Raw genomic sequence first — 21,303 nt, forward strand, 5'->3', positions numbered from 1 at the left:
GGTATATCTGCCTCTCACATTCCCTGTTTAAACATCCTGACAAAACTCCCCGGTTCACTAGTTCCTCTGGTCATTTAGATGCTGGCTTTATAAACTCCTATTTTCCGTGCGTTTGTCCCACCCCCTTGTCAAGGGATCATAGGATAGTAGGCTAGAGCCTGGTTAGTAAACTCTAAGCTTAACCTAGCAGGCTGCTTGGCTCAGCGCACAGCCCCCAGAACAGACCACACTATCAACTTCAAACATACAAGCACACAACAAACAACAAACTCATCCCAAGGGTCACATAGTCACTCCTCCTTCATATAGATTCATAGATTCATAGATACTAAGGTCAGAAGGGACCACTCTGATCATCTAGTCCGACCTCCTGCACAGCGCAGGCCACAGAATGTCACCCACCACTCCTATGAAAAACCTCACCCATGTCTGAGCTATTGAAGTCCTCAAATCATGGTTCAAAACTTCAAGGAGCAGAGAAGCCTCCCTCCAGTCAACCATGCCCCATGCTACAGAGGAAGGCGAAAAACCTCCAGGGCCTCTCCAATCTGCCCTGGAGGAAAATTCCTTCCCGACCCAAATATGGCAATCAGCTAAACCCTGAGCATATGGGCAAGATTCACCAGCCAGATACCCAGGAAAGAATTTTCTATAGTAACTCAGATCCCATCCATCTAATATCCCATCTCAGGGGATTTGGCCTATTTACCCTGAATATTTAAAGATAAATTACTTACCAAAATCCCATTATCCCATCATACCATCTCCTCCATAAACTTATCGAGTAGAATCTTAAAACCAGATAGATCTTTTGCCCCCACTGCTTCCCTTGGAAGGCTATTCCAAAACTTCACTCCTCTGATGGTTAAAAACCTTCGTCTGATTTCAAGTCTAAACTTCCTGGTGGCCAGTTTATACCCATTTGTTCTTGTGTCCACATTGGTGCTGAGCTTAAATAATTCCTCTCCCTCTCCTATATTTATCCCTCTGATATATTTATAGAGAGCAATCATATCTCCCCTCAACCTTCTTTTAGTTAGGCTAAACAAGCCAAGCTCCTTAAGTCTCCTTTCATAAGACAAGTTTTCCATTCCTCGGATCATCCTAGTAGCCCTTCTCTGTACCTGCTCCAGTTTGAATTCATCCTTTTTAAACATGGGAGACCAGAACTGCACACAGTATTCTAGGTGAGGTCTCACCAGTGCCTTGTATAACGGTACTAAAACCTCCTTATCCCTACTGGAAATGCCTCTCCTGATGCATCCCAAAACCGCATTAGCTTTTTTCACAGCCATATCACATTGGCAGCTCATAGTCATCCTATGATCAACCAATACTCCAAGGTCCTTCTCCTCTTCCGTTACTTCTAATTGATGCGTCCCCAGCTTATAACTAAAATTCTTGTTATTAATCCCTAAATGCATAACCTTACACTTCTCACTATTAAATTTCATCCTATTACTATTACTCCAGTTTACAAGGTCATCCAGATCCTCCTGTATAATATCCCGATCCTTCTCCGAATTGGCAATACCTCCCAGCTTTGTATCATCTGCAAACTTTATTAGCACACTCCCACTTTTTGTGCCAAGGTCAGTAACAAAAAGATTAAATAAGATTGGTCCCAAAACCGATCCCTGAGGAACTCCACTGGTAACCTCCCTCCAACCTGACAGTTCGCCTTTCAGTAGGACCCGTTGCAGTCTCCCCTTTAACCAATTCCTTATCCACCTTCTGATGTTCATATTGATCCCCATCTTCTCCAATTTAACTAATAATTCCCCATGTGGCACGGTATCAAATGCCTTACTGAAATCTAGGTAAATTAGATCCACTGCATTTCCTTTATCTAAAAAATCTGTTACTTTTTCAAAAAAGGAGATTAGGTTGGTTTGGCACGATCTACCTTTTGTAAAACCATGTTGTATTTTGTCCCATTTACCATTGACTTCAATGTCCTTAACTAATTTCTCCTTCAAAATTTTTTCCAGGACCTTGCATACTACAGATGTCAAACTAACTGGCCTGTAGTTACCTGGATCACTTTTTTTTCCTTTCTTAAAAATAGGAACTATATTAGCAATTCTCCAATCATCCGGTACTATTCCTGAGTTTACAGATTCATTAAAAATTCTTGCTAATGGGCTTGCAATTTCAGGTGCCAATTCCTTTAATATTCTTGGATGAAGATTATCTGGGCCCCCCGATTTAGTCCCATTAAGCTGTTTCAGTTTCGCTTCTACCTCTGATATGGTAATATCTACCTCTATATCCTCCTTCCCATTTGTCATGCTACCATTATCCCCAAGATCCTCTTTAGCCTTATTAAAGACTGAGGCAAAGTATTTGTTTAGATATTGGGCCATGCCTAGATTATCTTTAACCTCCGCTCCATCCTCAGTGTTAAGCGGCCCCACTTCTTCCTTCTTAGTTTTCTTCTTATTTATATGGCTATAGAACCTTTTACTATTGGTTTTAATTCCCTTTGCAAGGTCCAACTCTACTCGACTTTTAGCCTCTCTGACTTTATCCCTACATCTTCTGACCTCAATTAGGTAGGTTTCCTTGCTGATCCCTCCCATCTTCCACTCCCTGTATGCTTTCTGCTTCTTCATAATCACCTCTCTAAGATGCTTGCTCATCCAGCTTGGTCATATGGAGAACTCCCTCACAAAACTCCTGTTTGCTAGTGCCTTGCTGCTGTATTGCCAGTCCTCAGATTGGTAGAGGGAGGGGAAGTTAATGTGAACATGTGTAATTTTTGGAATAGGGTAAATGAAGGGCATTTTTAAAATGTTGCTAAAGTCGTGGGAAGAAAGTCTTCAGGAAAAATGGTGCAAGCACCGAATTCGAACCAAAGAGCACCACGCTCTTAGTGATGAGTCTCAATGAAATCAGCACAAATAACTGGGAAGGCAGCAAAAAAATAGCAGGAATTGAATGGCCACCTGCTTACACAACTTAGGAAAGAATCTTAACCAATGCCTAAACCATTTCACAAGTTCTTCCTGAGCTGCTGACTATCATGCAAGGTAGAGGTGCCCCTTAAGTTATAATCTTGTTTATCACAGTCATGCCTAAGGACCCCCAAGAGTGGAGCCCCATTGTGCTAGGCACTGTACAAACACAGTAGTAGAGGGTCCCTGCCCCAAAGAGGTTACAGTCTAAACAGACAAGACAGATACAGGGTAGAAGGGATAGAACACACCAGCAGAGGGAACAATGTGATGGCAGCATATGGCATGTCAATCCTATGATTTTATTGATGGGGTGTGTGCCGTTAGGAGGGGATAACCTAAGGGGAAAGAAAAGAGAAGGGAGAGGGGACACTGAAGGAGAGGGAGGTGAGGAGACAGGGTAGGGGGAGAAGAGGGTAAGAGTTTAAGAGACTGTAAGAGAAGTGGCGGGAGAGGGCTGGAGCAGACAGCCAAACCGCATAGGGCAGAGAAAGTCCAGACAAGAATGTAGAGCTCTATAAATGTTTGAGGGTCCATGCTTTAGCTGCTCCTGTAGCTGCTCTCACTCAGTGTAGTCTCTGGCTGGTTCCTCTCTGCAGTTTCCCCCCCAAGGACACGTGGCTGGGGGGCACTAGTTTCTCTTGAGTGTGTGTGTGGGTGCGGGGCATGTTCCCCCTTCACAGTTCTGGATCATGGGAGGGTTCTGGGGGACAGGCGGCTCTGGCTGGACACATTGTATTCCCTCCTCCCTGTGCAGCAGTCTCTGCTTTGGCTGCTTCTGCAGCTGCTCCTACAGGCTGGAGTCTAGATGAAGCTTGGTTGACCACCTCCCCATCGCCATTCCTCCACCAGCATTCTGAATACACTATGGCTCTCCTTGGGATAATGTTTTTGAGGTACCTAACGTTTCAACACCAGCAGTCTGGGCCTTATACTTGCATTAGACCTAGTGGTTCTATGATCAGTTTGGTCAGGATGGTATTCGTCAGGCTGTTTCCCTGTTATTGGTGATGACGATGATGATTAAGGCTCAGATTTTGTCACAGATATTTTTAGTAAAAATCACAGACAGGGTAGGGGGAGAAAAACAAAAATGGGCAATAAACAAAAATACACGGAAGCCTGTGACCTGTCTGTGATTTTTACTAAAAATATCCCTGACAAAATGGGGAGGGAAGAGGGTCCAGCACCCACAGAAGCTGGGGATGCTGGGGTCCCCTGCCCCCACCCAGCAGCGACTAGCAGCTATGGGGTCCGCTTGCCACCAGCTCCCTCCTCCCCCCACTGCGTGCTGCTGCTGGGCAGCAGTGAGGGACCCTGCTGCCTGCAGGGAGTTGGAGATCTGGGGTCCCCTTGCCGTCTGCGATGGCTGGAGCTGTGTGTGTGTGGGTCCCCTGCCACCCTCAGCAGCTGGGAGCTGTGGGATGCCCCTGCTGCCCTCAGCGGCTTGGGCACTGCATTGTCCCCCTTCTGCCCATGGGCCAGCAGTGGCTGGGAGCTGTGGGGCTGCCTGCTGACAGCTCCAGCTCCAGGGCAGGAAATGTCACGGAGATCTCTGGAAGTCATGGATTCCGTGACTTCTGTGACAGTCCATGACATAATCGTAGCCTTAATGATGATCCTGTACTGTGGAGGGGGGTGTAATACAATTATCTGGTGTACCTGTGAAGCAATAATCACATTGTAGTTATTTGCACACAGTAATTGCCTTGTTTCTGTAGTTTTCATAACCATAGTTCAGCAATTGATCCCAGCACTTTGTGGCACGTGCCTGTGAAACTGCCGAGGCAGTGCATTGGTTTTTACTGAAAATGTTTACAAGGTAACAACTACAACCCAGGCATATACACTTTTCCTTAGGTTGTCAGCAAACCAGTAAATTTGTAGCTTTTAAATAAGTGTATGGGTAAGACTCCACCTCACAAGAGCAAACCGATGAAGCCAATGGGTTACATGCATTAAACAGAGGACAACTGGAATAGGAGGAGAAAGGGGTACCAACTAGAAAGAGGGATATAGGTGAGTGGATAGGAGTAAGGGGAGTGGAGTGGCAGCCAGGAAATGGGGGGAGGGCGGTTTATAGGGGAAGAGTAGTCAGGTGGCAAGGGGAAGGTTGGGAAACGTCAGCTGAAGCTACACACCGTAGATGGAGCCAAGTGAGAGCTGAGGTGGTCAGGTGGAGGGAAAATCTATCAGGTATAGGATGGCTGAGGGAGGAACTGAAGAGGAGCCAAAGGGCATGGGTGCTAGAACTAGGGGTGCTGCAACACCCTCTGACTTGAAGTGGTTTCCTTTATATATAGTTTGGTACAATGGCTTTCAGCACCCCCACTATAAAAATTGCTCCTGCACCCCTGCCAAAGGGGTAGGTTAAGGAAGCTGGAAGCCAACATGGGGAGAAGAGCTCAGAGGTGGGAAACAGAAGGATCTGTGAGAAAGCTGGACATGATGCTGGAGGGGTCTGAGCAGGCCTGGGAAAGAGCAAAGAATTTTGGGGCTTGACTTAGAACCTACTTTCTGTAAATGGATTGTAAAAGTGGCTGGATGATTTTATGATCAGTACCAGTTATACTGCCAGCATAATGTTAGCATAATAATACATGTGACCATAAATCATATGCTTCTGGACATCAGCTGATCTCTGGAGCCCCCCAAAAGGAGTAATACCCTCTCCTCCCTACCACTGCACAAGTGGCTTGGTGCAGTAGGGGTTGTTTTCTTCTCTTGCCTTCCTCACATCCTGTTTTGGCCAGGGCTGCAGGCTGGAGCCAGGACTTGTGGAGCATGGATGGGCACGGAGTGCTTTGCGCTTGGTGTTGTTGAACTGGCCCAACCGGACCAGCATCAAACCCGTTTTAGTAACGAGTAACAACATCCAGGGGGGCGGGAGGCACCCTCTCATTCACCCCGTGGTTGGGCTTTGGAGGAGGGCGGGCCAAGGGAGGAGGTTTGCGGATGACAGCTGGCTGCCACTGAGGCTGAAGCGGGTTCCTAGTTCCCAGGGAACTGGGAACCGGCGGAATTCGGAGCCACCTGTCGGCTCAGCCTGCGTGTGCACGGCCCCGCCGCGGTCACAGTCCCGAAATTACCGGGCGGCGGAGTCTCGGGCGGGAGCGGGTCCCCCATGCCGGGAGGGTGACACAGCTCTCCACGGAGCCTCACTTAACCTCGCGGCAGCGTGTGAGCAAAACAAAAGGGGGAGGGCGCGGCGGGAGAGCAACCGGCCCCCGGGGGCCCCCCGCCCGGCCCGGGGCCAGCGATCCGCGGCAGGCCACGGGGCGTGAGGCTGGCGGCGCCGCCCGGCGCTGCGCAGCTTCCCGCCTGCAAGGGGGCAGGGCTCAGGGGAGCCGATCCGCGGCTGAGCGGTGGGGGTAGGACGAGGGTGTCCCCCCCCCCCCCCCCGCGCACTGTCTTGCGCCCAGGGAGAGCAACGTGCGAGGGGACGCCCCGGGCTTTATAGCGCCGGCTGCCGCCGCTCCCCTGAGCTCCTGTGCGCCGCGCGCGCTCCGTGCCCTCGCCTCCCCCCCCCCCGGTCCCGGCCGCTGTGCCGCCGCCGCGCCCCCCCCCGCTGTCACCCCCGCCGCTGCGGGGAACGGTAAGGGGCGGTGGGAGACGTGGGATGTTCTCAGGGGACGGGGGGGGGGTGAGTGTGAGAGAGCGAGAGCGCTCCAGGGACACACGTGTGTGTGTGTGTGCGTGTGTTCAGCGGATACTGGCTTCCACCTGGGAGTTGGGGGCCGGGGGCCGGGGGGGGGGAAGAGACTTGTGGGACCTTTAGCTAGTGTGTGTTTATACGGTGCAGCGTGCGTAGGCCTGGGAGCACAGAGCAGATACCGGCCGAGCAAGGGGCGGTCCAAGGAGAGGGAAACTGCCTCTGAAAGGTGCCGCTAGGGAGGTTAAAAGAAAAGGAGGACTTGTGGCACCTTAGAGACTAACAAATTTATTAGAGCATAAGCTTTCGTGAGCTACAGCTCACTTCATCGGATGCATTTGGTGGAAAAAACAGAGGAGAGATTTATATACACACACACAGAGAACATGAAACAATGGGTTTATCATACACACTGTAAGGAGAGTGATCACTTAAGATAAGCCATCACCAACAGCAGGGGGGGGAAGGAGGAAAACCTTTCATGGTGACAAGCAGGTAGGCTAATTCCAGCAGTTAACAAGAATATCAGAGGAACAGTGGGGGGTGGGGTGGGAGGGAGAAATACCATGGGGAAATAGTTTTACTTTGTGTAATGACTCATCCATTCCCAGTCTCTATTCAAGCCTAAGTTAATTGTATCCAGTTTGCAAATTAATTCCAATTCAGCAGTCTCTCGTTGGAGTCTGTTTTTGAAGCTTTTTTGTTGAAGTATAGCCACTCTTAGGTCTGTGATCGAGTGACCAGAGAGATTGAAGTGTTCTCCAACTGGTTTTTGAATGTTATAATTCTTGACGTCTGATTTGTGTCCATTCATTCTTTTGCGTAGAGACTGTCCAGTTTGGCCAATGTACATAGCAGAGAGGCATTGCTGGCACATGATGGCATATATCACATTGATAGATGCGCAGGTGAACGAGCCTCTGATAGTGTGGCTGATGTGATTAGGCCCTATGATGGTATCCCCTGAATAGATATGTGGACAGAGTTGGCAACGGGCTTTGTTGCAAGGATAGGTTCCTGGGTTAGTGGTTCTGTTGTGTGGTGTGTGGTTGCTGGTGAGTATTTGCTTCAGATTGGGGGGCTGTCTGTAAGCAAGGACTGGTCTGTCTCCCAAGATCTGTGAGAGCGATGGCTCGTCCTTCAGGATAGGTTGTAGATCCTTGATGATGCGTTGGAGAGGTTTTAGTTGGGGGCTGAAGGTGATGGCTAGTGGCGTTCTGTTGTTTTCTTTGTTGGGCCTGTCCTGTAGTAGGTGACTTCTGGGTACTCTTCTGGCTCTGTCAATCTGTTTCTTCACTTCAGCAGGTGGGTATTGTAGTTGTAGGAATGCATGATAGAGATCTTGTAGGTGTTTGTCTCTGTCTGAGGGGTTGGAGCAAATGCGGTTATATCGTAGCGCTTGGCTGTAGACAATGGATCGAGTGGTATGATCTGGATGAAAGCTAGAGGCATGTAGGTAGGAATAGCGGTCAGTAGGTTTCCGATATAGGGTGGTGTTTATGTGACCCTCGCTTATTAGCACCGTAGTGTCCAGGAAGTGGATCTCTTGTGTGGACTGGTCCAGGCTGAGGTTGATGGTGGGATGGAAATTGTTGAAATCATGGTGGAATTCCTCAAGAGCTTCTTTTCCATGGGTCCAGATGATGAAGATGTCATCAATGTAGCGCAAATAGAGTAGGGGCATTAGGGGACGAGAGCTGAGGAAGCGTTGTTCTAAGTCAGCCATAAAAATGTTGGCATACTGTGGGGCCATGCGGGTACCCATCGCAGTGCCGCTGATTTGAAGGTATACATTGTCACCAAATGTGAAATAGTTATGTGTCAGGACAAAGTCACAAAGTTCAGCCACCAGGTTAGCCGTGACAGTATCGGGGATACTGTTCCTGACGGCTTGTAGTCCATCTTTGTGTGGAATGTTGGTGTAGAGGGCTTCTACATCCATAGTGGCTAGGATGGTGTTTTTAGGAAGATCACCAATGGACTGTAGTTTCCTCAGGAAGTCAGTGGTGTCTCGAAGATAGCTGGGAGTGCAGGTAACGAAGGGCCTGAGGAGGGAGTCTACATAGCCAGACAATCCTGCTGTCAGGGTGCCAATGCCTGAGATGATGGGGCGTCCAGGATTTCCAGATTTATGGATCTTGGGTAGCAGATAGAATACCCCAGGTCGGGGCTCCAGGGGTGTGTCTGTGCGGATTTGTTCTTGTGCTTTTTCAGGGAGTTTCTTGAGCAAATGCTGTAGTTTCTTTTGGTAACTCTCAGTGGGATCAGAGGGTAATGGCTTGTAGAAAGTGGTGTTGGAGAGCTGCCTAGTAGCCTCTTGTTCATACTCTGACCTATTCATGATGACGACAGCACCTCCTTTGTCAGCCTTTTTGATTATGATGTCAGAATTGTTTCTGAGGCTGTGGATGGCACTGTGTTCTGCATGGCTGAGGTTATGGGGTAAGCGATGCTGCTTTTCCACAATTTCAGCTCGTGCACGTCGGCGGAAGCAGTCTATGTAGAAATCCGGGCTGCTGTTTCGACCTTCAGGAGGAGTCCACCCAGAATCCTTCTTTTTGTAGTGTTGGCAGGAAGGTCTCTGTGGGTTAATATGTTGGTCAGAGGTGTGTTGGAAATATTCCTTGAGTCGGAGACGTCGAAAATAGGATTCTAGGTCACCACAGAACTGTATCATGTTCGTGGGGGTGGAGGGGCAAAAGGAGAGGCCCCGAGATAGGACAGATTCTTCTGCTGGGCTAAGAGTATAGTTGGATAGATTAACAATATTGCTGGGTGGGTTACGGGAACCATTGTTGTGGCCCCTTGTGGCATATAGTAGTTTAGATAGCTTAGTGTCCTTTTTCTTTTGTAGAGAAGCAAAGTGTGTTTTGTAAACAACTCTGTCCACATATCTATTCAGGGGATACCATCATAGGGCCTAATCACATCAGCCACACTATCAGAGGCTCGTTCACCTGCGTATCTACCAATGTGATATATGCCATCATGTGCCAGCAATGCCCCTCTGCCATGTACATTGGCCAAACTGGACAGTCTCTACACAAAAGAATGAATGGACACAAATCAGACGTCAAGAATTATAACATTCAAAAACCAGTTGGAGAACACTTCAATCTCTCTGGTCACTCGATCACAGACCTAAGAGTGGCTATACTTCAACAAAAAAGCTTCAAAAACAGACTCCAACGAGAGACTGCTGAATTGGAATTAATTTGCAAACTGGATACAATTAACTTAGGCTTGAATAGAGACTGGGAATGGATGAGTCATTACACAAAGTAAAACTATTTCCCCATGGTATTTCTCCCTTCCCCCCCCCACTGTTCCTCTGATATTCTTGTTAACTGCTGGAATTAGCCTACCTTGCTTGTGGCACCTTAGAGACTAACAAATTTACTCCTTTTCTTTTTGCGAATACAGACTAACACGGCTGCTACTCTGAAACCTACCTTGCTTGTCACCATGAAAGGTTTTCCTCCTTTCCCCCCCTGCTGCTGGTGATGGCTTATCTTAAGTGATCACTCTCCTTACAGTAAAAAGAAAAGGAGTACTTGTGGCACCTTAGAGACTAACAAATTTATTAGAGCATAAGCTTTCGTCTCTCCTTACAGTGTGTATGATAAACCCATTGTTTCATGTTCTCTGTGTGTGTGTATATAAATCTCTCCTCTGCTTTTTCCACCAAATGCATCCGATGAAGTGAGCTGTAGCTCACGAAAGCTTATGCTCTAATAAATTTGTTAGTCTCTAAGGTGCCACGGGTACTCCTTTTCTTTTTGCGAATACAGACTAACACGGCTGCTACTCTGAAAGCTAGGGAGGTTATCAAAGAAAAGCTCCGTTTATGATCTCGGGTAGCGATGCTATGGGGTATCATTGCGAACATAGGTGCATAGTTATGAGAGCTGCCTATTGTGTTCCATGATCGGTGATAAGCTGGCAGAATCAGAAGCGTGTGTGTGCGGGGGGGGGGAGGAGAGAGATGCTCGTATGCTTGGATTTTTTTTTTTTTTGGCAACTTCCTCATTTTTTTTTTTTTTATTGGATGACACTGGCGTACTTAAACTGTTTGTTTTACATGGCTTATACACGTGAACTTTTCCTAATAAGGTTTTAGCTAGTAATGCTGTATTTTAGGGATGGGTGAACCTGGAGAAGGTCTAGAGATTCAGCCACAAACTTTAATATATCGCCTGTGGATTTTTCCCCCCCTTCCCCCCCGGGAAACTATTTTCTTTCAACCTGCAGTCCTCCCCTAAATGGAATACAGGCCTATTAAAAAAAAAAAAAAAGAAAAGAAAGAAAAGGAGTACTTGTGGCACCTTCGAGACTAACAAATTTATTTGAGCATAAGCTTTCGTGAGCTACAGATTTACAGAAAATCCACCGAATGCATCCGATGAAGTGAGCTGTAGCACACGAAAGCTTATGCTCAAATAAATTTGTTAGTCTCTAAGGTGCCACAAGTACTCCTTTTCTTTTTTGCGAATATAGACTAACACGGCTGCTACTCTGAAACCTGAGGCCTATAAAAGGCTCTGCAAATAGAAGCTAAGGCATTCTAAAATTCTGCATCCTAATGTTATTGGTAGTCCCATCCCTGCATCTTGTGACTAAACTTTCATCTTTCAACCACATGTTCTTATTTTTTAAAAATATGTATATTTCTCCCATTATGCAGTTTGGAAAAAGATGTTTACAGTACTTTCCCACCAGCCCTGTCAGCAAACAGGTCAGTACCTAAAATAGGTTGGCATAGCTGTTTCAAGTCAATTATAGAAATGAATCTCAACCTATAATATATGTTTGCATTTATATAGATGTGTATTTAACCTTCAGTGTTCAGTACTATGAAGAGGTTTAGTCACTGAGCCAACTTTCCTTTGCGGAAAGTGATTCTTTTTGTCTGCAGTAAACTATAGGAAATGAGAAAATGTTCTTTCTTTCAAATGTATTTGTGTGTGGTCCATTATATTTAATTTAATAGGGACTGAAAGTTGCCTGTATTTACTTTATTACTTGTGCCAGAATGTTATTGTTTTTAGTAATGAAGAGCAACGGCACTTTGATATTTCATCAACATCTTTTTAAATTATGTTGTTGGCTCTTTGCCTAAAATCCACCAAGTTAGTTAGATTGAGCCAAATTCTGCTCTCACTTACATTCATGCAGTCCTGTGGAAGTCAACAGGTCAAGTTAATCCCTCCTGCAACTTCCATGATTGGCATGAATTTGTTCTCTTGCTGTGTGTGTAATCAAGGAGGTTGCCTGGCTTTAACAGCGAGCAGAATATGGCCTTGTGCATTTGTTCCACTGACATGAGTCTTCTAGACTCTTGCACAGTCCAGCTATCATGTAATTAAAATGTTTAGCTAACTGCATTGGGGCATGAAATGTAAGGTGCATCTCTAACAAATGGGCCTAGATTTATAAATTATGCTCTAATGAAATTGTCTTATCTGGGAGAGATGGTAGATTAAAAGAGGAATGTCACAAATGATGATCATTCGCATAATACTCTTCCAATTGAAGAGATTTCTGAAAAGTGAAGTCCTTTTAATAGGGTCAAATCCTGGTACCAGTAAAGTCAATGAAATTTTTACTATTGACTTCAGTAGGACCAGGATTTGGCCCATAGAAATTTGTGTATAACCCACTAAATATATAGGCATTAGAGTGCATTGCTCCCTGCTGAAAAGGCTATAGCAGAACAACAATATTTCAACAGTCATAGTAGGTGCTCTGAAGTAATAAGAATAATAATTAAAAATTGATTTTCACTTTTGAATGGGATTTGACACCTTCAAAGTTCTGTACAAATATTGACTAATTTGTCTTGAGCATTTACTCTTTCATAATGACTTAGTCTCTTCCACTTCTACAAGTCAATCCTTTGATCTATGAAGAAAAGATATTTATTGAGGAATAAATAGAAATCTAGCTCTCACCCAACTTTCAATTGTATGCTATTTTGTGATCATGGAAATCTTACAAATCTGCAAAATACACAAGGAGAAGGATTTGTTACAAAGGCAAATGGTCTTATCCCAGCAGCTCTCATTTCCAGATAGATTATTAGAACTAGTTTTTTAATCTAATGAGAGGTCTGCTTTCAAACCAATGTATATGAATAATTTCCATTAACATTAATGGCTCTTAAGCATAGGTTTGAAAGGAACTGACCTCTAGGTAATAACAAATATTTTAGATATAAAAATAGGGTTTTGTCCTGTCACTCTCATGTTTCCTATACAGTACTCTTCCTTGAATTTCAGAATCCCTCAGGACAATAAACCAATAAACAATTTACTGTCCGGAAATCCACTATTATTGTAATTGGTGGTAGCTTAATAATTTTCATGCAGAAATTTCATTATGATTAGTACTAGTGAAAATTAATTGGGGTGTTGAAGTGAGAGGCTAACCCTTAAAATATAGAGGTCATAAGAGTGTCATTATAAAGAAACTTCTGAACTTAGATGAGTGCATAAGATATTGAGCATGTTAATCTCAGTTCACTGACATGACTCTGAGTGAGTGCTTGGTGTGGGAGATAGAGTCTAAGGAGACTTCTCTATCATTTGCATGTACCGTGCGGGGCTTGTAAGCATGCTGTCCCTGCAATCGGGGGGCTTACAGGGACTGCTCTCTGTATGCACCCCCAGAGCGCAGATTGTCCCAAAGGGGGCATGAGAAGACAGTGCTGTGGTCCTGGCCATGCTCCACACTGTGTTGATGCAGTGGACCCTGCATAATAGCAGGAGTAGACTGTATTTCCTGAAGGCCTGAAGTGGCAGATGTGCTCTCCTTGGGATGCTGCTGCTCCCAGCGCCTGGCTGTGCTTACATGGCGTGACAGAGTCCTAAAGAATTTTCTCTTGATAAGTCACTGGCAGACAGAACATGGGCACAGGAAAACATACAAATATTGGAAATTCAGAAGCAGAATCTGCCCTTCTCACATTATATTTCAATTTGCCATAGCTGCAATATTCCCCTAAATTCTTGTCTTCCTTGGACTGTTTGACCTCTAAGTATCCTTCAACCCTCTGCCCTTTCCCCCCGTGTACCATGTTGCCCCAGAAGATTTTAGAGCTCCTGCACAGCCAGAATTGCCAGTCTGGCCCTGCTAACAACACTGTTGTAGCCAAGCCTGTTTCCCTATGCAGCCCTTGCAGCCAAAATCCTGTTTGTTTTACTTGGGTGAGCAGTCCCACTTAAGTCCACGAGCAGGGCCTGGCTGTACAATACTTCTGCCATTTGCAATATAATAGTACGTAATTGCGAAGATCTTTCCTTTGAGCAGAGCCCCTTCAAACTTGCATGATCTAACATGCATGACGGGCTGCACCTCCTGCTTATGTAAAGGTGTTTTCAAGAAAAAAAATCAAGGGGAAAAACTAGCACACAAGTTTCCCAGAGTTTTAATTCTCAGTCTTTGATGTTGAGACAAGTGTTTGTTTATTTTGTAATGAGCGCAACAGGAGTATATGCTCTCAGGAAGGAGGGATATTGGTTGGAGTCGGTGTGAGCAGGAGGGATATTGGTTGGAGTCAGTGTCAGAAGCTTGGGCAGCATGGGAAGCTTGCACTGTTGCTGTGTCTGAGTTGTACCTGTTCCGTGGTTAGAGAACTTTAGTGTCTAGGGCCTTTCACAGGGTCAAATTGTATGCCTACATAGTGATACTCTCTTTTTCCACCTCACCCTGGGGAGTTTCTTTTGCTTTCTTCCATTCGTAGTTGCGGGTGGGAATTCCTTTTCCCCCTCACCCTGTGGAAGAAAGTGAGGATCTGGCCATCAAGCTCCATGGATGTCCTGGGATCAATTGGGCACATGGCCATCCACGCAAAGGTCTTCTACCTCTACATCAGCTCTGGGTCTCTGGTGGCTGCCTGTGTCTAGGAGCCACCTCTTTAAGGGAGTTCCCCACCACAGAGTGGGCTCCTAGGAGAAGCTAACCTCCCAGCTTTTCTCCCTGATCTCTTTTGTGCAGGGAGAATGATGCAGCTCCTTTACTACCCCTAGCCCTGTTTGCAGCCTGCCCACTCCCTTCCAGCCTGCCCTCTCCACTCCGCTTCATCCCATATGCCTCCTTGGTTCTGCTAGAGCCTTCCACAAGGGAAGGATGAGGTTGATGCCTCATCGCACTGAAATGGGTGAGGGCAGTGAGGTGATGTCTGCCCAGTGAGGGCCACCTCTGCACGCAGCTCTAAAGGGTTAGTAGAAATTAAAATGAAAACCAGAACAAATCGTCCTCCTTGAACTCCTTAGTGAACATTTCCAGTGGAGCGTGGAAAGAGCATTGTCTTTAAAGCACAAAACAGCTACGCTTAACTTTAGGGATAGTTTGCGCATATACGCTTAGGTTTGGTTCATAAGCTCTTCAGGGCAGAGACCTTATCTTTTTACTAGCATGTAAAGCATCTAGCATAACTTTGGGCACCACACAATGATAATGCTTTCTATGTTTATTTACCTGCACATAAACGTACCCTGTGTTTCACTGACACATCAGCTCCTAGTTAGCAAATGTCTGTTATACAATGCTTAACTCATCTCTAGATTGTTTTAGACAGTGCGACATGTGATACTCACCTACTGCAGTGAGACTTTTTGTTACACGGATGGATTAATGGTGGCAAAATACATCTTCCAGCCAGGTCCTGAGCAGAGTAGAGACTCTCCTAGTGGCAAATCCTGCAGCTCGTTCTTAGGCAAAATTCCCATTGTGATTTTACTGGGAGTTTGGCCTGAATATGGGCTACAGGGTATGGCCCTTTGACTTAGTGATGATCCCCGCACTCCTTTACATGCATTTTCCCTTTTCACTTTAGGTGTCAAGGTGCTCTTCAAAACTTCAACCATTATCACTTTGGTATTTCTGCTTCTAAGCATAGTTGTGGTTGTTGCTGTTACACTTGTTCAGATCAACCACAAAGAGGTCCTTTCTCCCGGACTGAAGGTAAGTTTTAAAGGGTATAAGGAAACAGAACAACAGACTAAAATGTGCTATCAGATAATAATACTGTGCTTTTCTATGGTGCATTTCATCTGATGATCTCAAAGTGTTTTACAGGCAAGTGTTAGTTAATTAAAGTCTCACAATGCCCCTGTGAGCTAAGCATTATGGTGTCTATTTTATAGATAGGGGAACTGAAGCTGAGAGAATAAGTGAATTGCTCAAGGTCACACACACACCAAGCCAGAGGCAAAGTTGGCATACGAATTCTTTATGCCTAATCTTGTGCTCTAGACAATGCTTCTGCTAAGTCTGAATTGCAAGTAAGAAGAATGATGTTTTATAGCAATAATTATAAAATGGCTTTGATTCAAGAAATGATCTGCATTTGAATCGCATGCCAAGGGGCTGAATTCTGCCCTCAGATATGATCCTTGTGGGGTGCACCTGTGTATCTAAAGGCAGAATTTGGGACCTAAGTGTGTAATTACATACCCATTACACTGGTTAGAACTTGTTATCTCTATTATCCTTCCTTCTGTTAATACCTACATGAAAGAGTAGGGAAGATCTGAAAAGGTGAACTGAAATGCTTTAGGAAATAAGTTGAAAATCTGTTTTCTGCTTCCAGATCATTAAAAGAATGTATGTGCATATGTGTATGTTCAAAATGCTAGATTCATACATCTTTAAAACAAAATGGAAAATCACCTCTCTGAGAAGTTCTGAGTTCTGTGTTTCCTCTACTAAAGCTACTAATGGGTTTAAGGAAAACAGTCCCTATGATGCTTTCCAGTCCTCGCCAGCTGCTCCCTTTGGTAGTGGGTACAGGGTGGTAGTTCAGGCAGACGTTGCAATCCACAGATTCCCTGTCCTGCTCTACTCTCTTTGTGCCACTTCAGAATTCAGCTAGAACCCTCATAAGTTGTTTTTGAAATGATGGATTTGCTTCCTGAGTTCTAAACGTCTCGGAGAACCAGCTGTGTTTGTCAGTGGAGTAGCAGTGGCTGTTTCTGTGACAACTGCTATGGGGTTGGATTTTCTTTAGGGCCCTAAAGAGTAGGGGTTCAGGGGTTCCTGGCCATTAGTCTGCACATCAGTACTAGGGTTGCCAGGCGTCTGGTTTTCGACTGGAACGCCCAGTCGAAAAGGGACGCTGGCGGCTCCGGTCAGCACCATTAAAAGTCTGGTCAGCGGCGCAGCAGGGCTAAGTCAGGCTCCCTGCCTGCCCAGCTCCGCATGGCTCCTGGAAGCGCCCGGCATGTCCCTGTGGCCCCTAGGCGCAGGAGTGGCCAGAGAGGCTCCGTGCACTGCCCCCGCCCTGAGTGCCAGCTCCGCAGCTCCCATTGGCCGCATGTTCAGATTTCTGCAATCCGAAAGTTGGCAACCCTAGATGTTGTGGGCTTTTTGTGTTTGGTTTAGAGGAGGCTCAAGGTCTCTTGGAAGGTACTCGGCCTTGCAGAATTGGGCTCTTTGGTAGAGAAGGGAGACCATGAACAGTCACAGAAGCCTGCAGTACTTGTGTTGATGTGCCATTGGTTGGAAACCACAGCCTCCTAAAGTTTGGACTTCATTAAAATAAATAAATACAGAAACAGTTGGAGGAAAAATGTTTTCTCCTCAGAAGTGTCTCTTTTTTTTCAGACTACTCTCCATTAAACTAAAACAAACATCATAATGTGACCCGCTGAAGCCTGTGTGATCGCATAGTAGTACTTCCCCAGTGCATTGACAACACTCAGCCATCAGCATCCTGCTTTTACAAGACCTATTGGCAAGTTGTCTTATTCAGCCTGTGTCCTATTGTGTCTTTTTGCCCAATTAAGTATTTTTTTCATGCCTGTCAGAAGATCTGAGGCTTCAGTTTTCAATCCCAGTTGTTCATGAAGGAAGAACTAGTCTATGCACACAGGCTGAGGCACTGAAAGGGCTTGTGACTTATCCAAACATTGTGAAATGAGAGTAATGATCAAGGGAAGGACAAATATCCTGAAGTTAAATGACTTGGAAGTAAGTTCAATGTTGTAAACAACCTTGCTTTTGACCCATAGCAAGCTCTGGTACTTGTGAAAAGGTTTCTATGTACTTAAAAGAAACATTTTGCTCAAAGATTAATGTTTCCTATTGTTCTGTCTCTGGTGTCCTACTATATTTTTTTCATTTGGCACATGCTTTTCTTTGTGTTCTAAATGCCTTTTAAAAATGGCATCTCTCTCTCTCTCTCTCTTATATTTATATGTATATATAAAACAGAGTATTTTTTTTTATGGGCACAAGCTGATTAGTTCCAGAGAGCCTTGTCTATAGTTGCTGTTATTTAACTAAATCCATACAGTTAAACTGGAGCAAGCCTCTAATGTGGACACATTTAAACCTGTTCAGCCCTTGCTGTTTCCTTCAACTTTGTTTTGTTTTTGTTTTTGTTTTTTGTTTTTTTTGGTATACACAAACAGTGGGTGTAAAATGGCACCAAATTCAGATGGTAGAGTTTTACATGCACTTGGAATAGGAGTAAGTGATTACCCAAGAGATCAGATAGTGGAGTCAGGTCCATAGAATCTGTTGCAAGTGTCAGTAAAGGAAAACAAGAGCAATGAACATGAGAGTGCCCCTGCTAATAGTAAAAGCTGCATGATGGAGAAATTACAAATGTAGCAACAGGAGGACAACTTCAGTTTATCTTCTGTACCCAGAAAGATAATAGAGCAAATAATAAAGCAATCAATTTGCAAACACCTAGAAGATAATAAGATGATCAGTAACAGTCTGCATGGATTTGTTAAGAACAAATTGTGAAATCAACCTAATAGCTTTCTTTGACAGGATAATAAGCCTTGTGGATGGGGGAAGCAGTAGATGTGGTATATCTTGACGTTAGTAAGGATTTTGATACTGTCTCACATGACCTTCTCATAAACAAACTAGGGAAATGCAACCTAGATGGAGCTACTATAAGGTGGGTGCATAACTGGTTGGAAAACTGTTCCCAGAGAGTAGTTTTCAGTGGTTCACAGTCAAGCTGGAAGGGCATATTGAGCGAGGTCCTGCAGGGATCAGTTCTGGTTCTGCTCAATGCTTTCATCAATGATTTAGATAATGGCATAGAGAGTATGCTTATAAAGTTTGCAGATGATACCAAGCGGGGAGGGGTTGCAAGTGCTTTGGAGGATAGGATTAAAATTCAAAATGAACTGGAGAAATGGTCTGAAGTAAATAGGATGAAATTCAATAAGAACAAATGCAAAGTACTCCACTTAGGAAGGAACAATCAGTTTCACATGTACAAAATGGGAAATGACTGCCTAGGAAGGAATACATGGAAAGGGATCTGAGGATCATAGTGGATCACAAGCTAAATGAGAGTCAATGGTGTAACACTGTTACATCACAGAATGTTTGCTTCTTTTTGCATTAGCAGGCGTGTTGTATGCAAGACACGAGAAGTAATTCTTCCACTCTACTCTGTGCTGATTAGGCCTCAGTGGAGTATTGAATCTACTTTTGGGGGCCACATTTCAGAAAAGATATGGACAAATTGGAGAAAGTCCAGAAGAGAGAAACAAAAATGTTTAAAGGTCTAGAAAATATAACTTACAAGGAAAGATTGAAAAAAATTGGGTTTTAGTCTGCAGAAGAGAAGACTGAGGGGGGGACATGATAACAGTTTTCAAGTACATAAAAGGTTGTTACAAGGAAGAGGGCAAAAATTATTCTCCTTAACCTCTGGGAATAGGACAAGAAGCAATGGGCTTAAATTGCAGCAAGGGCGGTTTAGGTTGGACATTAGGAAAAACTTTCTAACTGTCATGGTAGTTAAGCACTGGAACAAATTGCCTAGGGAGGTTGGGCAATCTCTCATTGGAAGTTTTTTAAGAAAAGATTAAACAAATACCTGTCTGGAATGGTTTAGTTATTACATAGTCCAGCCTTTTGTGCAGGGGACTGGATTTGGTGACTTCTCAAGGTTCCTTCCAGTTCTACACTTCTGTGATTCTATGGTTTTTTCCTTCAGGCCATCTCTTTTCCTCTTTCTCATTTCCACTAGACAGCAGCAGAGTTCCAGCTCACTTTCATTTGATTTTTGCTTGTCCACCCTTTCTTACTAATCCTACAATATAGTCTACTGAATAGATCATTGCTGAATATTAAAGAGTGGTCATGATTAGAGTTGATGGGAAATGATGGGTGAAAATCCCAATAAAAAAGAGAGAGGGAGAAAAACTATGGTGTGTGGGTTTTTTTTTTTTTTTTTTTTGCTACTCTGTTCTTTTTTGACCTTTGACTCAAATTATATTGTTCTAGTGATAGGCAATTTTTCTGCAAGAACATAAGAACGGCCATACTAAGTGAGACCAAAGGCCCATCTAGCCCAGTATCCTGTCTTCCAACAGTGGCCAGTGCCAGGTGCTTCAGAGGGAATGAACAGAACAGGTAATCATCAAGTGATCCAGCCCTGTCGCCCATTCCCAGCTTCTGGCAAACAGAGGCTAGGGACACAGTCACTGCCCATCCTGGCTAATAGCCATTGATGGACCTATGGGGACAAAGAATGATCTGGTGGTTAAGGCAGCAGACTAGGACAGGGGAAAGCTGGGTTCAGTGCCCAGCTCTGCCACAGATTTCATGGGTGACCTTGGGCAAATCACTTAATTTCTCTGTGGCTCAGTGACATCCTCTGTGAATGGAGATAATGATACTTCCTCTCTCCCATCTGTCTTATATAGTTAGACTCTGTAAGCTCTTTTAGGCAGGGACTGTCTCTTACTATGTGTGTGTACATTGTCTGGCACAGTGGGGCCCTAATCTCAGAGGGTGCCTCTAGATAGGACTGTAATATAAGTAAAATAATAATACCTGGCAAAGAGTAAGCCCAAGGGAAGGGAAATCCTATTTGCTTAGATATCACTGTGATGAGAGAGAGAGAGAGAGAGAGAGAGATTAAAATGTACATGTTGTGTAACCATTTAAATATGCAATGACACATTGATCCTTATTGTGATGCTATTGATGTGTGGCTTTGCAGCAGGTATGAGTCTGCATCTAGAAGAAGGAATTAATTGGTGTCCTGTGTATATTTGGATTGTATTCTGAAAGAAACAATAATTGTGTTATGTTCATGATACTGTCAGGCAGGACTTCTCCAGGCTTCTAGTTGCATTGCACAATTATACATTAGCACTTAAAGTCAGACAATGTCAATGCTGATTGCTAAGGCAGTAACATACATTTGACAAGTTACATGAAGCATCTGAGTCTCCTTAAAGAAATCCACACACCAAAGTAGGGTATTGCATTACCTCCCATAACAGCTGCATTTTTAGAGCAATTTAGATTAAGCACAAATTGATATATTTCTCCAGTTCTGTGACCTGCTTGTGTGAGCACAGAGGAAGCACATTCTTCATACAACCTTCTGGTAAACTGGAGCAGTCAGCCAATGCTCTCCATTAAAATAATGGGGATTGTGCTAAACAATGGATCTAAAGAAATGCAAGGGGACCATGCTACATTAAAGTTAAATACTCGGTTTGCTGTAAATGCTTCCAATCTGAAAATCAAGCAAGGATGACTTTGTCTGCTAATTAGTTTCCTGGAAGTTGACAATGTTTGGTAAATCGAAAGAGGTGATTTGTGGCTATGATGGCTGAAGGGGAAAGCAGAATTCTGCCTGATATGGCACTTCACTTGTCAGCATCTGTAACATGCTGCTGCTCCTCCTAGAAATTGTAGTTG

The 21,303-nt window shown here is 44.6% G+C and overlaps 1 protein-coding gene across 2 annotated transcripts in view; it reads left to right on the top strand.

Annotated features, from left to right (window-relative positions):
- Positions 1-6,297: 6,297 nt before the first annotated feature.
- ENTPD3 (ectonucleoside triphosphate diphosphohydrolase 3) overlaps positions 6,298-21,303 on the top strand; it is a 41,394-nt gene continuing 26,388 nt past the window's right edge. Inside the window, exons 1-3 of one of the 2 annotated variants that reach the window (XM_043508967.1) lie at positions 6,298-6,552; positions 11,294-11,344; positions 15,446-15,573. In XM_043508967.1, coding sequence (XP_043364902.1) covers positions 11,305-11,344; positions 15,446-15,573 — 168 coding nt within the window. In that variant the 5' untranslated portion in view covers positions 6,298-6,552; positions 11,294-11,304. Of the gene's footprint in view, positions 6,553-11,144; positions 11,345-15,445; positions 15,574-21,303 lie in introns of those variants that run through there. The other variant, XM_038392853.2, reaches the window with a different exon arrangement.

Source organism: Dermochelys coriacea, chromosome 2 (genome assembly GCF_009764565.3).
Source record: "Dermochelys coriacea isolate rDerCor1 chromosome 2, rDerCor1.pri.v4, whole genome shotgun sequence".
NCBI classification, from domain to species: domain Eukaryota; kingdom Metazoa; phylum Chordata; order Testudines; family Dermochelyidae; genus Dermochelys; species Dermochelys coriacea.